The 16,670-nt window shown below is 43.4% G+C and overlaps 1 protein-coding gene across 1 annotated transcript in view; it reads left to right on the top strand.

The window, feature by feature from the left end:
- The window catches only part of CA8 (carbonic anhydrase 8), a 125,497-nt gene that overhangs the window by 51,985 nt on the left and 56,842 nt on the right, over window positions 1-16,670 (top strand). Inside the window, exon 4 of the mRNA XM_051843756.2 lies at window positions 12,098-12,193. Coding sequence (XP_051699716.1) covers window positions 12,098-12,193 — 96 coding nt within the window. The remainder of the gene's footprint in view (window positions 1-12,097; window positions 12,194-16,670) is intronic.

Here is a 16,670-nt window from a genome sequence, read left to right as displayed (position 1 = left end):
CAAACATTTGGGCCATCCTCTGCTGCTTTGCCCAGGCCGTTAGTAGGGAGCTGCATCAGAAGTGGAGCAGCTGGGACACAAACCAGTGCTCATGTGGGATGCTAATATTGCAGGTGGTAGGTTTACCCACTATGACACAACACTGGCTCCTGTCATCTCCTGTTTCTCTCCAAGCTGATTCATTCCTGGCCAACTTGCACTTACTCTGTATTATCTAGGAGCTTTCCAGAGACTATTTCTTGTCCTTGTAATAGTTACTAAATACACATTATTATTTATTGTAATGGTCTTACCTGACAGAGCTCTCTCTTTTGGCGGAGGTGTCAGGGCTCAGGCAGTCTTCCCAGGATCCTGGAGGGGGTGTCGTGTTCACTCACCCGAGGTGTGCTGTCAGCATCTGGCACTGCCTTCCTGGTCAGTGGTTCTTTCTTGGGTGCTCTCTATTCCTCCCCTGGTTTTCCTAGATGCTGCAAGGACACTGGCATTCCTTTGTGTTTTGTGTGAATACTCGTATAGTGAATTCTACCTTTCCTGATCTTCTATCACCCTTCCTCTTTGGACACATAGAAGTGGCTTAGAGGTGATTTAGATCCATCAGTCCCAGTCCTGGCTCTGTCACTTGTTACCCATGTGGTCCTGGGCAGATTGCTTCACTTTCCACACCTCCATTTCTTCTTGTTAAAATGAGGTATGGGTGACAATGGCATCTACCCTAATGAAGATGAGAAGGAGAATCAAATGAAGGAATATTCACACAGAACAGTGCCTGGCAGGGAAGGTAACATCAGTGCTTGTTAAACCTATCAAAATGCCCACAGCGTCTGCCATTATTTTTAATATATGTTAATTCTTTTCATCATCTGTTTCTTCTATTGGAAGAAGAAACGTATTTGTATTTATTCGTACCTTGGATTCTTTTATAAGATTTGAGATCTTTGCGTTTTCAATGATGAAAGCAGTGAACACTAGATGGCATCAGTGTAGGTGAATGCTGCCACTGCTTCAGAACTCTTGTCTAATATGGCTGTTATTTGGGAGCAAAAGGAGGTAGCACTGGAACCATTACTCACCAATTCATTGTGCAGAAGGAGCAGATCCAATCTGTAACTGACTTCTGTTCTACAACACCAGAACCTTTGGGCAATCCATTTGCCTGACCTTCTTCCCTTTACAAAATAATAATGAACTGTAGAGAATTTAAGATGGTATAATTCAACTGTGGCCATAACTCATGATTTAGATTTTTTTTTGTTTTAGAAAATAAGAGGATAGTTTCCTGAATCAAAGATCCTGTATTAATTGCTTCTGATCTTACATGTAATACTAAGTATTTGAAAATGATGCATTTTTTTTCTTTTTAAAGATTTATTTTGTTTATTTAAAAGACAGAGTTACAGAGAGGTAGAGACAGAGAGAGGTTTTCCATTTGCTGCAACAGCCAGAGCTGGCCAATCTGAAGCCAGGAGCCAGGAGCTTCTTCTGGGTCTCCCACATGGGTTCAGGGGCCCAAGCACTTGGGCCATCCTCTGCTCTTTCCCAGGCACACCACTAGGGAGCTGGATCAGAATTGGAGCAGCCGGGACTTGAACTGGCACCTATACGGGATGCTGGCACTGCAGGCCAGTGCTATAACCCGCTGTGCCACAGTGAAGACCCCGTACTTTTTCTTTTCTTCGACTTATGCAACAGTTCCATTAGTCTTTGCTAGCCCTTCATAATGAATTTTATTCTTTTTAAAAAATTTTACTCATTTATTTGGGAAGCAGAGAGATAAACAGACAAAGCTTCAATCTGCTGGTCTACTTCCCAAGTGCCCGAAATGGTTAGGGCTGGGCTGGAGCTGAAGCCAGGATCCAGCAATTCAATTCATGTCTCCTGTGTGGGTAGCAGGGACCCAATTACTTGGGCCATCATCTGCTACCTCTAGGGTAGGCACTAGCAGGTAACTGAAGGCAGGAGTCAGAACAGGGTATCAAACCCAGTTACTCCGATGCAGGACATAGGCGTCTTAACTGGTGTCTTAATCACTAGGCTAAATGCAGCTCATGGTGATTTGGTTAAAGGAAGCTTCATTCTTGGAGGAAGAGTCCACCCAATAGTGCTATAAAGTCTTGTTCCTAAGAAGGCAACGGTATTAAAGTAAACAAAAGGAAACAGTCAGCATTCAAAAAGGAAGTCATTCTGCTTTGAAAGAGAATCTTCTTTTTATAAATTATGCAAACCTAGTGCCTCCTTAATTGAAGATTCTGAATCCTATGAACAGGATGAATATTTTCTGGTGTTAATATATTAATGGATGAAGTTGCTCTGGGCCATCTTTACAAATTCCCCGATTTCTCTTGCAGCTATATAGGACACTACATAATTAAGTTTAGGCAAACATAGCAAGTAGGTGACAGCTAGAGATAGAATTTCAAATAATTTATTTTCCATTCCATGCTTTATAGCTCTTTGTCAGTATTATATCTGTCTACACCTTGAATGTCCTTCTCTGAATAATAGCTGCATAATATATTGACAATGACATCTTAAAGTGCAGCGGCACCTGAAAATAATATACACTAAATCTCAATTTATCTGTAGATGAATGGGCTGCTAGGTATAATTGAGTGAATCTGGAGAGAGATGGTGCTTTCTCTGTTAATTATTTTTTAGTGATATAATGCACTCTTTGGTTACTTGAATGCTTCACTTCCAGTTTCTTTTCCCTTTTTATTCTGACGCTCAATACCTTTCCTTTCAATCTTGAGTGACAAAGCTCTTTTTTTCTTGTGTTCCTTTCATGGCTCTTTCTGAGTGTTCTGAGGCTGGGTGTTTTGGGTGTGGTGGGGCATGGATGGTGGGATGCTTGCCTTCTGAAACTCAAAAATCTCCTGAAGCCCTCCTGTAACCCTCTTTAGCAAGATTTCTTTGGGGCTGAGGACAGCAATTTGGTTACTTCAGGACACAGAGACCAGAGGCTCATCTTGGGGACCCCATTCCTCTGTGAGTGTGCGCTGCAGAGTGGCCAACTCAGAGGAAAGCTCTTCGTAACTACAAAGTGGTAGGAAAATGGTTTTCAGGTTCAATTACATCAGGGTCAGTAGGTTGCCTTGAATACACAGGATTTATCAAAAATTTACAGCAGCCTGTGGTTCTTTCAGGTTTTACCTTTCACCACTAAAGGAATAGATGAAAGTGATGTTCAGAGTCAAAGGTGAGCTTGGTTTAAACTCAAGCATACTGACTTTTCTTATTTAAAAAAAATGTATCACTTAGCACTCACTTCAGCCACCTCATTTCTGTTTTCTGATCATCCTGCTCATCATTTGGGATGAATGATCTTGCCCCACTGCTTTTGGGTGTCTGCCTCTGTATCTTTCTTTGTGTAGAACCTGCCTTCTTGTTCATCTTAAAAACAATAGGTCCAAGATCTTTTTCTGTTCTCATTTGCCTGCACTGGTTTGCAGTTATTACAGCTTTATTGCTGGGATAGCCTTGGATACTCCTGATGAACACACTTTCTTCTAGAAAAATCTTCTCTCTCTCTCTCTTTTTTTTTTTTTAAAGGTTTTATTTATTTATTTGAGAGGTAGAGTTACAAACAGTGAGAGGGAGAGACAGAGAGCAAGGTTTTCCTTCTGTTGGTTCACTCCCCAAATGGCCTCAATGGGCCGGAGCTGCGCCAATCTGAAGCCAGGAGCCAGATGCTTCTTACCAGTCTCCCATGTGGGTGCAGGGGCCCAAGCACTTGGGCCATTTTCCACTGCTTTCCTAGGCCATAGCAGAGAGCTAGATTGGAAGAGGAGCAGCCGGGACTAGAACCGGTACCCGTGTGGGATGCCGGTGCTGCAGGCAGAGGATTAACCTACTGTGCCAGAGCACCAGTCCAGAAAAATCTTTTTGTCCTAACAGCACACCGGGATTTTCTGAGTTTCCCCCAGCATCTTTGATCCAGTGCTCACTCCATGGCCTTCTGCCAGTTTCTCATGCCTCCATGGGTGGAAGACTATAGGGTGTCAATGCTCTAGGGGCATCTGAAACAGGTACCTGTAAGTGTTCCTTCATCTCAGGTCAGCTCTAGTGGTGCATCTGTCACTAGTGGGACTCCAATGTGATTGTTGCAATGTAGGTGTAAACTCTTAGCTAAAACTGAGCTCATCTTTTGATAAGTGATTTTGGTGGAAATTCCAGTTATGCCTTTCTTTCTTTTCTTTCTTTCACATTCCACATCTCTGTCTCTGCCTCTAATCACCTTTGTCCTGTGTGCCTCCCATCTTACTTCCAGTCTGTTTGCCTTTCTATTAACTGCTGGCCAAGAGGGAGGATGGGTAGAGTTTGGATAGGTGTCAGTAAGGGAGACAGACATTCCAGCATAGGACAGGGTGGACGCTTTTGATGAAGAGTCAGCGTCATACTTGGAGAAGGGTGCAGTGAGGTATGGGCAGGAAGTAAAGGAAATGAGACTTGAGCAGAGGAAATTTGGTGAAAGCTGTGTTTGAGACAGATTGTTGGGCTTGGTTATGTTGATGACTAGGGTTGGCTCTTGGTGAGGTGTAGGTATAGGTGCCAGGGTCCCAGGTATGAAGCCTGGGGGTTGGGGTTCTAATAAGAGTGAGAGGGCACCTCTGAAGACAGTTGGTGTCATTTCTGGAAATACTCAGCTTTGAGGTGCTAAGAAGACATCTGGAAGGAAATATCCCTTAAGCATTTGCAAATAGGAGACTTCACAGCGCTTATGTGAGTGCACAGGGCTGGCAAAAGAAATCTGTGAGTCATAATTGCCTTTTCAGTTTTTACTACTTTTTCCATTCCTCATGATTCATTCTTTTGTACTTTAATGCTGTCATGTTATTTATGTTAATAATAAACCTCATTTATCTTGAAGATAGCTTTCTGTTCAGCTGCCATGAAATCTTCAAACTTATTTTTCTCTGTGACAAATAAATGATTATAAGGCTATGGCTTGTCACAGTTTCATAACTTTGGACAAATTTATCTATTGCTGTGAGTTAAGTACATTAAGATTAACGTTTTCCAGGTAGTAATGGTGAAACAGCATAATCAATTGAAGGAAATTTGAATTTGTGAGCCCTACAGTAATAGCTCAGTCAAGGATTTTCTCTAAACCTAAACAAGGATGTCTGTTTATAAAGATTTCTTTAAAATTTTGTTATTATTTATTTGAGAGGCAGACCAGCATACACAAAGGGAGAGAGAGAAAGAGAGAGAAAGAGAAAAAGAACGAATACAAACTCATTTGCTGGTTCACTCCCCAAATGCCTGGTAGCTGGCAACTCAGTCCAGGTCTCCCATGTCTGTGGCAGGGAAACAGTTACTTGGGCCATCGCTTGCTCCCTCGCAGGGTCTGCATTAGCAAGTAGCTGGAGTCAGGAGCTAGAGATGGCTATCAAACCCAGCACTGTATGTGGGTTGCAGGCATCTTAACTACTAAGCCAAACACCCATACAGGATGCCTGTTTTAATAGGAAAGCGTAATGGTCATCACACTGAGCTTAGTAATGGGCCTTTCCTTTTTCTACTTTCTTCTACTTTTTTTCACTTTCTTCTACTCTGACATGTTGGGAGGAAGCCAGACTCTTGCTTTTCAAGGCGGAATCACCAAAGGGATCCTGGAAATGGCTGAGTGTTTCAGTTGTAGATTTCTTGTCCCCTTGTTTTAAACCAATGCTATTGGTAGCCATGGTGGGAATTTGGATTCAAGCTGCAAGGCAACCCCTTACTACTTGCTGTACAAGTTGTTCACAAGGCAGAGAAGGTCTAGGCTCCTGCAGGCCTGTGCTGGTCCTTTGTGGAGTGGTCTTTAGTCCCATGGACCCTGATGCAGTTTAGTGGCTATGAACAGTGGACCATCTGAGTCCAGGAACCATACGGCCCTTGAACTCCTTAGCAACGTTAAGCAGAATCTATACATACCTGGTTTTATGGTTTGGATATGGTTTGTGTGTCCTCCAAGTCTTCTTGTGTTGAAATTCAATAGCCATTGAGGCTGGTGCTGTAAGATAGCGGGTAAAGCTGCCACTCGTAGTCCCGGCATCCCATATGGGTGCCGGTTCGAGTACTTCTTATCTAGCATCCTACTAATTCACCTGGGAAAGCAGTGGGGGATGGTCCAAATGCTTGGGCCCCTGCACCCATGTGGGAGATGTGGAAGAAGCTCCTGGCTTCGGATCAGTGCAGCCCTGACCATTGTGGCCATTTGGAGAGTGAACCAATGGACAGAAATTCTCTCTCTCTCTCTCTCTCTCTCTCTCTCTCTCCCTCTCCTTCTCCCTCTCCCTCTCCCTCTCCCTCTCTCTCTGTAAGTCTACCTTTCAAAATAATAAATAATTTTTTAAAGAAATTCAATAGCCACTGTGAAGAATCAAGAGGATGGAGACATATTTCATTATATTCTTCAGAGATGGGCTTTGGGAAGTGGTTAGGATTAGATAAGAGCATTAGGCTGGAACTCCTATGATTGAATCCTGGTGAATTCACAAGCAGTGGAGGGAGGCACTCAGACAGACATCCTTGTTCCCTATCTCTGACCATATGATGCTCTACACTGTCTTGGGATCCTGCCAGAGAGAAAATTGTCACCTGATGAGGCCCTTAAACCTTGTACCTCCCATGAGCTAAATTAAATCTCTTTTCTTCACAAAATCAGCCTGCCTCAGGTGTTTGATTATAGTAATGAAAAACAGACTAAGACACTTGGTCTTCACCACAGACTGGAAAGCTGCTTTCTCTTCTCAAAATTCATCACCTTTCTCCTATGCCTTTGCTGGCTATAGATAACTAATGCTAATGACAGCAAAATGCATTAGGAGTATAGGAATAAAGGGAAAGCAGAAAAAAGCATGAATAATCCAAGCTTGTGTGATACAGGTCTGCTTATGTTACAGAGAGACTGATACTCAGAGAAGTTACTGATTGTGAAGTTCACAGAACTAAAGAGTTGTGGAACTGAAACTGGAATCTGAGGCTCGGGATTCCCAGCTCAGAAGTCTTTTATGAGAGCACATCGTCTCTAAGAATTTATCAATAGGGTTGCAGAAGTGCACAGTGTTGCTGCCTCTCTATTCTGCACTCGCCGTTGACCAGACACACCCCAGAGCACGTCTGCTCTGTTTGACTTTGAAGTTAGTCTGCTGAATCCCTTTGCTGAGAATAGACTACTCAGACCTCTGATAAGAGGACTGGGAAAGGCTGCCTACCCTCCCTTGACTCGTTTTCTAAACCACGTACTTAGTAGCCCCTGCTTTTTAACTCAAACTCATTTGTCTCCACTTGTGATTGTTTAACCATTCCCATTAGAAAACCTGTATTCTCCAGAAAGAGAGGAGGAGGGGGAGTTGGAAAAAGAAGGAGACAAAGGAGAGATTGGGATTTAATTAAGGAACTGGTTCATGTGATTGCAGGGGGTGGCTAGTCCGAAATCTGCAGGGCGGACTGAAGGCTGGACATGCGTGCAAAGTTGATGTTGTGGGCCAAGTTAGAAGGCGGCAGCTCAGGCTGTTTTTCTCTAGCTTTCTGGGGGTGGAGTTCCTTCTCCTTTGTGAGGACTCAGTCTTTTGCTCTCAGACCTTCAACTGATTGCATGAGGGTTACTCACAGTAGGGAGGGTAATCAGCTTTACCAGGAATCTTTTAAGTTTTAATCACATCTTAAAAATATTTTGACAACATGTAGATTACTGTTTGATCTGATGATTGGGCGTGCTAGTTTAGCCAAACTGACACATCAAATTACTCGTCCACACCTGTCAATCATTTGTTTCAGCTGGAACTTCTGTGGTAGCCTCGTGGCATATATTGCAGCCTTCACTGTCTGCTACCTTCCAGGCCAACCCCTTTATTGTCAGAAGGGCTTTGAAGGAATGAAGTGTTATGAAGGAGTCTGATTGATTGTAGGCGAAACAAGTAATCTTTGTTGCATCAACAAATTGCTCTAGTGTTTCCCAAAATACAGTTATGATAAAATATAAAGCTCTGTGCAGTCTCATCCCTTGCCACGGCCAAACTATGTGCCCACTAACTGCCCACAAAGGCACGCTAAGTTCTTCAAATGTGTTTATAACTTTCCTATGTCTGTGGCTTTGCTGTGTGGAACAGAGTCAACACTAACACAAGGGTGCTTCAAAAAGTTTGTGGAAGAAAGAAGTTTTTGTGGAAAAATTTTAGAAATCCATGAATGATGTTTCCATTGTACACATTTTCCAAGAAGACTCCTTGCGTAAGGCCAACTATGATAAAACTACAGGAATAAAGAAGGGCTTTAGGAGAGCAAAAGTTGGTGTGAATACTTTGAGCTTTTGAAGAATGCAAAGTCTTCATTATCATGGGGAGAAAAGAGAGGGTGTTACAGATATTTATTATGGGCTGAACTACATTCCCTCCAAATTCTTATGCTGAACCTTACTATCTAATATCCAGGTGACTGGATATAGGTAATTAAGTTAAAATGGGGTCATTAAGGTGGGCCTTTTTGCCATATGTCTGGTATCCATGCAAGGACAGAAGATTTTGACACAGATCCACAGAAAATGTAAAGACACAGGGAGGAGACAGTCATCTACAAAGGAGACAGGACTCAGAAGGCTCAACCCCATCGACATCTTGATCTCAGATGTCCAGCCTGTGGCATTTGCTTATGGCAGCACTAGGAGACCAGTACTCATGGAGAGGGAAAGTATCTGGGGAGTAGAGAGAGTCAAAGCTTTGAGACAGCAAAGATGAACAGTGTGTTGTGCCTATGGATTACACAGTGAGGCTGCTACTACTGGGGTTGTAGCTAAGAGCTGGGCTGACTTCCAGAATGTGTTGAAATTGGCCTGCTCCTTGAATTAACTATCCTCTAATGGTGTGGAAAGAGGGCCTCTGGTATTTTGTTTGCTCTGAGAGTAGAGAGAATGCGGTTTCAAGGGAAGAGAGCTCCTCAGTACCAGGACAGAGCTTTGCTTTGTAAAGCTGGGGTTGCTATTAACTGTGAGGGCAGAACCTCTCCTGCCCTGGACTGCCAGGTCTCAGGTGGTTATTGGACATCCAGGTGTAGAATGAGTGACAGGTGGTAGAAGTTTCCCTGCCACTTTCAGCTTATGTTACTGTGTTAGACACGTAGGGGTCATAGCAATCTTCTAGTCTCCTTGGTAGCTTGGGTTGGCTGAAGTACCATTTCTCTCCTCTCCCTCTCCTCTCCCTCTCCTCTCCCTCTCCCTCTCCCTCTCCCTCTCCCTCTCCCTCTCCCTCTCCCTCTCCTCTGCTCTCCTCTCCTCTCCTCTCCTCCCCTCCCTTCCCCCCCTTCCCCTCCTCTCCTCCTTCCTTCCCCTCTCCTCCTTCCCTCACCTACCTTTATCCCTTCTTTCCTTCCTTTTATTTCTTGTAAAATGGCCCATTTTAAGAGCAGTTTTAGATATACAAAATTGTCGACACAGTACAGAAAATCTCCATGTATCCTACACTCAGTTTTCCCTGTTATTAATATGTTACATTAGCAGGCTATATTTGTTACAGTTACTAGACCAATAGCACCAAAATGCCATCTTTTGTTTCGATTCCATTAGTTTTTACCTAATGTCGTTCTGTTCCTGGATCTCACCTGTTGACACTATGTTATGCAGTTCTCACATCTCCCCTCTTGGCTGGGACATTTCTCTAGGTGTCCTTCTTTTTGATGACTTGGACCATTTTGAGGAATGCTGATTAGGAATTTCATAGAATGACTCCCAGTGAGATTTGTCTGATGTGTTTCTTAGGTTGAAGTAGAGGCTACCAGGATGAAGAGCACAAAGGCCATTTTCAGGATAGATACATTGTATCAGTGGGACTCATTACATGGATGCAGGCCTTGACCAGTGCTAGCTGGGTCTCTCAACCCTGTAGTCACTATTTTTTGCCCCATTTCTGTACTCTGCTCTTGGAAATGAAGTCACTGTGTGCAGCACACACTTGAGTGGAGACCCTTAATGCTTTTAAACACAGAAGAGTATGAAGTGGTATTTTAAGAACAGGTGGGAGTGAGGATGTTGCTGAGTTGTAAGAAGGGGCAAAGACAAAGCTATACATTTTTATTTTTTAGTTTATTAATGTTTTGTTTCTGAAAAAGATGCTCTCTGCCCCAACGATGTTGCTATAAAAAATGTTGGTTTGAACTCTGTAATTTGTCCAATAAAAATACTTTTCAACCTTGGACCTAGACCTTCTTTGTTGTTTTAATTCAGACAATCAGTTCTTATCTATACCATTGTTGTTACAGCCAGAGAAGGCAATATTAAGACCAGTTTGTCTTTTATTAATAGTTGAGAAGTTGTAGAACATTGTTTTCTTAAAGGCAGCGCCTTGACAAGCACATTTCTTGGGTAGTTATAGTTCATGTGAGTCTTTCATAGCCTGACCAGCCTGGCTTTGAGTGTAGTGATTCTAGTATTAGTTGAGAACTTTATTACCTCCCTCTAGTGGTCAGTTTTATAATCTCAGATTGTACTTGGTTAAACTCAGCAGTGGAAAAATAAAATTTGTGGCAATCCTTGTGATAATTACTATTACTGCTAAAATAAACAGTGGTTGAATCTTAACTTTATCTCCCTGGATTATATGTATTTTTTTAAAGGAGGCAATGTTTTAAGCTTGAATATAATTACAACTTGATTAAAAGTTAGGAGATAGTTTATGAGAATTTTCCCTGGTTACTATTATACTAAGAACCTCAGTAGCCATTTGTTTTTTAACTGTAGAGCTGAATTTGGCTCCTTGCAAGTGTTTTATTAGTGCTGGAGGAGCAAGTGCATAATCCAGGTGAACCTGAAAGCTGCGAAGCTTTATGAGGTTAGGAAGGAGACCTCTGGAGCATTGTTTGTTATGTCTTCAGAGATAAAATTTTATCTCCAAGTGCAGGAAATGGCCTTCTTATAGAGCTTTACATTGGCACTCAGCATTTTACCATGGCTTTAAAAAGCTGTAGCACTAGGGCAGGTGTTTAGCCTAGCAGTTAAGACATGGATTGAGAGACTGCTGGCCAGTATTGGAGTGCCTGGGCACGATACTCAGTTCTGGCTCCTGATTCCAGCTGCCTGCTAATGAAGACCGTGGGAGGCAGAAGGTGACTGACTGGGTCCCTGCCACCTACTTTGGAGACCTATTTTGGATTCCTGGCTCCCACCTTTGGCCCAGCGCAGCCTGGCCAATTTTGGGCATTCGTGGAGTGAACCAGTGAGTGGGAGTTCCCCTTTTTCACCTTGTCTCTCAAATAAATAAATAAAAGAAAAAAACTTTTTAAATGACTTAAGTAAAGTTATTTTTTAAAATATGGCATTTTAAAAAGTATGCTATCTATGGATATTCTGAGTGAGTTGAAATAATTGACCAGAATTTGTCACAGGCTTTGGTTGTATCCTCATGGAAATACTGGATGATGCAGGGTCTGGTTATGCAGATACTGATAATGTGAATTAGTGCTCGTGTTTGTGCTCAGACCTGGAGTGTTGTCCTGTTGAGTTGCAGAGAGGATGAGGTTTAAAGAGACACAAATCAGCGAAGGTGAGATCTGTGAGCACTCCTGGCTGTGCTCCCCCAGGTCAGGAGTGATACTGAACTTGAGAGGCAGCGATCCAGCAGCCCTTGTTTCTGTCCAGAGGCATGAAGGAAGGGATCCATACAGAGAAGGCACACAGGGGCAGGGTTTGGATTCTATTTGTGACAAAATTAAAAAAAATGAAAAAAATTAGTAAAAGTGAATGAGAGAGATCTTCCATCTGCTGGTTCACTCCACAAATGGCTGTAATAATCCAGGCTGGGCTGTGTAGACATCAGGAGCCCAGAACACCATCTGGGTCTCTCATGTGCGTGGCAGGGGCCCAAACACATGAGCCATTATGTGATGCCTTCCCAGGATGCATTGGCAGGCAGCTAGATTGGAAATAGAGGAGCTGGAACCCAAGCTGGCACTCTAAGGTGGGAGACTGGTGTCTCAAGTGATGGCTTCACCTACTGTGCCACAACACCTGCCACTGTGACCCTCTTGTTGGGTGTGCTGACATAAACATAGCAAAGGAGGAAGCAGTTTTGCATTTCTGAAAAGCTCCTGACCTAATGGTATCTGTTCCTCCCTGCCCTGCCAGCTCCATCTGATCCACTGGAACTCCACCCTGTTCGGGAGCATCGACGAGGCCGTGGGGAAACCACATGGCATTGCCATCATCGCCTTGTTTGTCCAGGTGAGCGGCCGGCTGGGATCACTGTACCATCTGCGGGCTTATTGCTGATTGATTTTATAGGACTTCAGGGGTGAAATGTGCAGGGAAAACTGATCCTTCAAAAATAGAAATTGACAGAAACATGTAAAAATGGGAAACTCGAGCTTTGTCATTGTGGAGGTTCAGCTGTGTTCACTGGTGGACAACAGTTCATGGATTTATTAGAAATTTTCTTCCGGGTCTTTGGGGAAATGATTCAGAAAGTGTGTCTGGAAGGTGGAGTTCATTTTATGTATGAAAAAGAACTGCAGAAAATGTTGTTAGACCCTGGCTGACATCAAAATCTATGAAAAATCATTGATGTAATCATGTAGTGGATTACTTCAGCTTTTTGTTATGAGTGATTTTTCTTTTCTTTTTTTTTTACTTTTATTTAATGAATATAAATTTCCAAAGTACAGCTTATGGATTACAATGGCTTCCCCCCCATAACGTCCCTCCCACCCGCAACCCTCCCCTTTCCCACTCCCTCTCCCCTTCCATTCACATCAAGATTCATTTTCGTTTCTCTTTATATACAGAATATCAGTTTTGCATACATTAAGTAAAGATTTTAACAGTTTGGTTATGAGCGATTTTTCACTCAGGGGTACTTTGAAGTGTCTTTTAGAAAACACAGATAAAATAAGATCGGCAATGACCATGGCAGAGGTAGATAATATGAAACATGGACTTGCACTCTGTAGTGAGCCAAAGGTATCTAAATTCAGCAAACATGAAATCAGACCACATGCATTAAAAAGTAAAAATTTGATCTGGTTCCTAAGGTGTGTCTTTTTAATTTTGTCTTACTTGATGTCACAGAAGATTTAGGGGTAAAATTTAGCTCCTACTCCCTGCCTCCTGCCCTCCAATATTATGGAAGAGGAACCAAGCCCCAGAGAGGTCAGGTGTTTGTTTATGGTCACACAGTGATTTTTTTTTTAAAGATTTATTTATTTGAAAAGCAGAGTACAGAGAGGCAGAGAGAGAGAGAGAGAGAGAGGTTTTTCATCTGTTGGTTCACTCCCCAAGTGGCTGCAACAGCTGGAGCTGGGCCAATCCAAAGCCAGGAACCAGGAGCTCCTTCTGGGTCTCTCCTGTGGGTGCAGGGGCCCAAACACTTGGGCCATCTTTCACTGCTGTCCCAGGCCATAAGAGAGCTGGATCAGAAGGGGAGCAACTGGGACTCAAACTGGCACCCATTTGGGATGCCAGCACTGCAGGTGGTGGCTTTACCCGCTACACCACAGTGCCAGCCCCTCACACAGTGGTTTAACCTGAGCAGTCAGGATTAGAAACCAGGTCTTCAACTATGTGGGATTCTGGGCTGCTTCTGGATAACTATAAATTAGAGCATGAATGTCAGCAAGGAGTCTTCAGTCATTTAGTTTCCCAAAGAGAGTTGGGTCACAGACTCTTTTATTTATTTATTTATTTTTATTTATTTATATTTATTTATTTATTTTGGACAGAGTTAGACAGTGAGAGAGAGACAGAGAGAAAGATCTTCCTTCCATTGGTTCACCCCCCAAATGGCCGCTATGGCCGGTGTGCTGTGCCGATCCGAAGCCAGGAGCCAGATGCTTCTTCCTGGTCTCCCATGTGGGTGCAGGGCCCAAGGACTTGGGCCATCCTCCACTGCCTTCCCGGGCAACAACAGAGAGCAGGACTGGAAGAGGAGCAACTGGGACAGAATCTGGCGCCCCAACCAGGACTAGAACCTGGTGTGCCGGCGCCACAGGCAGAGGATTAGCCTAGTGAGCTGCGGCGCTGGCCAAACTCTTGAATTTAATGTTTTTGTGGCATAGATATCAAGAGTGTTATTAATTGCAATACATACAACTGAGATTATTTATGTGTCAATTTTTAGAGATTTTGTTCATTTATTTGAAAGTGTTACAGAGAGAGGGAGAGAGAGAGAGCTTTCATCTGCTGGTTCACTCTCCAAGTGGCTGCAACAGCCAGCACAAAACTAGGCTAAAGCCAAGAGCTTCTTGATCTGCCCTATGGGTGACAGAGGTTGGATCACTTGGGCCATCCTCTGCTGCTTCTCTCAGGTGATTATCAGGGAGTTGGATCAGAAGTGGAGCAGCTAGGACATGAGTCGGTGCTTGTAGGGGATATGAGGAGCCAGTGTGGTGGCATAGTGGGTAAAACCTCTGCCAGCAATACCACCATCCCATTTCGGAGTGCGGGGTTTGAGTCCCAGATGTTCCACTTCCAATGTGGTACTCCTACTGACATGCCTTGGCAAGCAATGGAGGATGGCTCGAGTACTGGAGCACCTGCCTTCTAGGTGGGAGACCGGGATGGATTTCCAGGCTTTTGGTTTGGCCTGGGCCAACCCCGGCTCTTTTGTCCATTTGGGAATGAACCAGTGAATGGAAGATTCCTTTTCTCTATCTCTTTCCTGCCCTTCATCACTCTGCTTGACAAATAAATAAATACATAAAAAATTTTTTTTAATGTACAATAGTGTTGACTAAAGTATTCATCAGGAGCTAATTGAAAAAAATTGGTTATAAATTATTGTGTCTTGAGATTTTATATTTTGTGGGTAAAGAAAACACAAAATCTACAGATATAGATAAATTTTAAAAAGATAGAATTTTAAAAAGAGCAAATCCTTGTATTTTTAAAGTGAATCATCTCCTCTTTGTTTCATGGCTTTTTTCACAGTCAGGGGCCTATAATCCTTCCACTTTTTTTTTTTTTTAACTGTTTTATGTAAGTAGACTAGGATAACAAAATAGCCATGAAAAATGTTTTTAATTATACATTTTGATAATCTTTAATAAATTGAAGGAATATTATTAAAGACCACAATTTAACTTCAAAAAGTTAATGAAGCATTTAATTTGAGGTGATAAAGGGCAATATCTTCTTATTAAAACAATAAGAATAAGGGTGAATATTTGACCTGGTGGTTAGTATGCCACTTGGGGTGCCCATGTCTTTATCATAGGGCTTAGGCTTTAGTCTTGGCTATGGTCCTAATTCCAGTTTCCTGCTAATGCACACCCTGGGTGACTGCAGTTGATGGCTCAAGTAGTTGGGTCTTTGTCATGCACATTGGAAACCAGGGTTGAGCTCCAAGCTCTTGGCTTCAGACTTGTCCAGGTCTCGTTGTTGCATTCATTTGGGAAGTGAACTAGTGAGTGGATGTGTGAGCTCCTTCTGCCTCACTCAAAGAAATAAAATAATAAATAGAAAATAGTAAAATTAAGACAGCAAATAAACAAGTAGTCTTGTATAAAAGGGGAGGGAACGTACTAGCCTCATCTTTGGAGTTGAGACTCAATAAATGCTTGGGACTGGAACCAGATGTGATCACTCAGTACTTCCCCTAATTGCTTGCTCACAGACAGCAGGTGATGTGGGCTAATGGTGCCCTAGACTGAAATCCAGCCTCTTGGAACCAAAATCTGTGTTTCCTGGAATAAGCTGTGTTGCTGTAGGCCAAGGAAAGCCACAAGAGCATGAGTCTGGTGTGAAGAACATTTCAGGTCTAGGTGAAGACGACTGTCTCAGGAGAGAGTCAGTTTACAGAAAGTATAAGAGCAAAACATCACGAGGGAAGGAAGGGCTGATGACAAATGTGAGACATGCAGGGAGGAGAGGGCTGGAATCCACCCCAGGGTCTGGCAGTTGGTCAGGAGGAGTGGCAAACAGGAGGGGTGGAAGTCAGAGGCAGTGAGTGCGGACTTCTGTCCCTTGAAGCTTGACTGATGGAAGGAAGGACAGATGGGACAAACTCCAGTGGTGCCTTGCAACGAGTCCTTTAGAGCTCTGAGAGCTGCCTATATTTTCATTAGTGCAGATATAGAATTAAAATGCACCAGACAGAAGAGGCATATTTGATGCAGAGAAGTCCTGGAGGAGACGGGAGGGCTTGGCATGAGAGCTTATGAGGGCGGATTAACCTTGGGTAGAAGGGGGCCCACCTTGCTCTGAAATAGAGGCTTAGGCAGAAAGATTGGGCTCCAGTGAGGCCAGCGTGTTGGTGGAAAAGGGCAGGAAATTAGGGAGGCTTGTGCCTGATGGCTTCATGGTCTGAGACATGTAAGGTGCAGTTATTTACTGTGTAAGAGGCGGGTGGGTGTGGAGCTGGGTCCTGAAATAGCCCAGGAGGGGATCATAACAGGCTTGGCCATCCGTGCAGGAGACCCACTTGAGAGTGGGAATCCTGGATTGCAGAGACAGGGTATGATGAACTGTTCTCTCTCCAGGTAGAGGGGGAGAGATTTCTAGCAGATGACTTAGGAGGATAAAGGGTTTAAAGAGTCATGAGTGGTGGAAGAGATGTCATTCACCCTAGCCAGGAGAGTTCAGGAGGAAGCCAAGAGGGGCCCAGGAGCCTTGACTTCTTGTGAAGAATAGGAGGGAAGTGAGAAGAAGGTGGGGAGAGAGCTGGATGGGTGAGACGGGGTAGCCGGAGAAAGATCTGCAAAGTTGA

Source organism: Oryctolagus cuniculus, chromosome 6 (genome assembly GCF_964237555.1).
Source record: "Oryctolagus cuniculus chromosome 6, mOryCun1.1, whole genome shotgun sequence".
Taxonomy (NCBI): domain Eukaryota; kingdom Metazoa; phylum Chordata; class Mammalia; order Lagomorpha; family Leporidae; genus Oryctolagus; species Oryctolagus cuniculus.
Note: the sequence above shows the minus strand (reverse complement) of the source record. Positions and strands in the feature narration are given on the sequence as shown.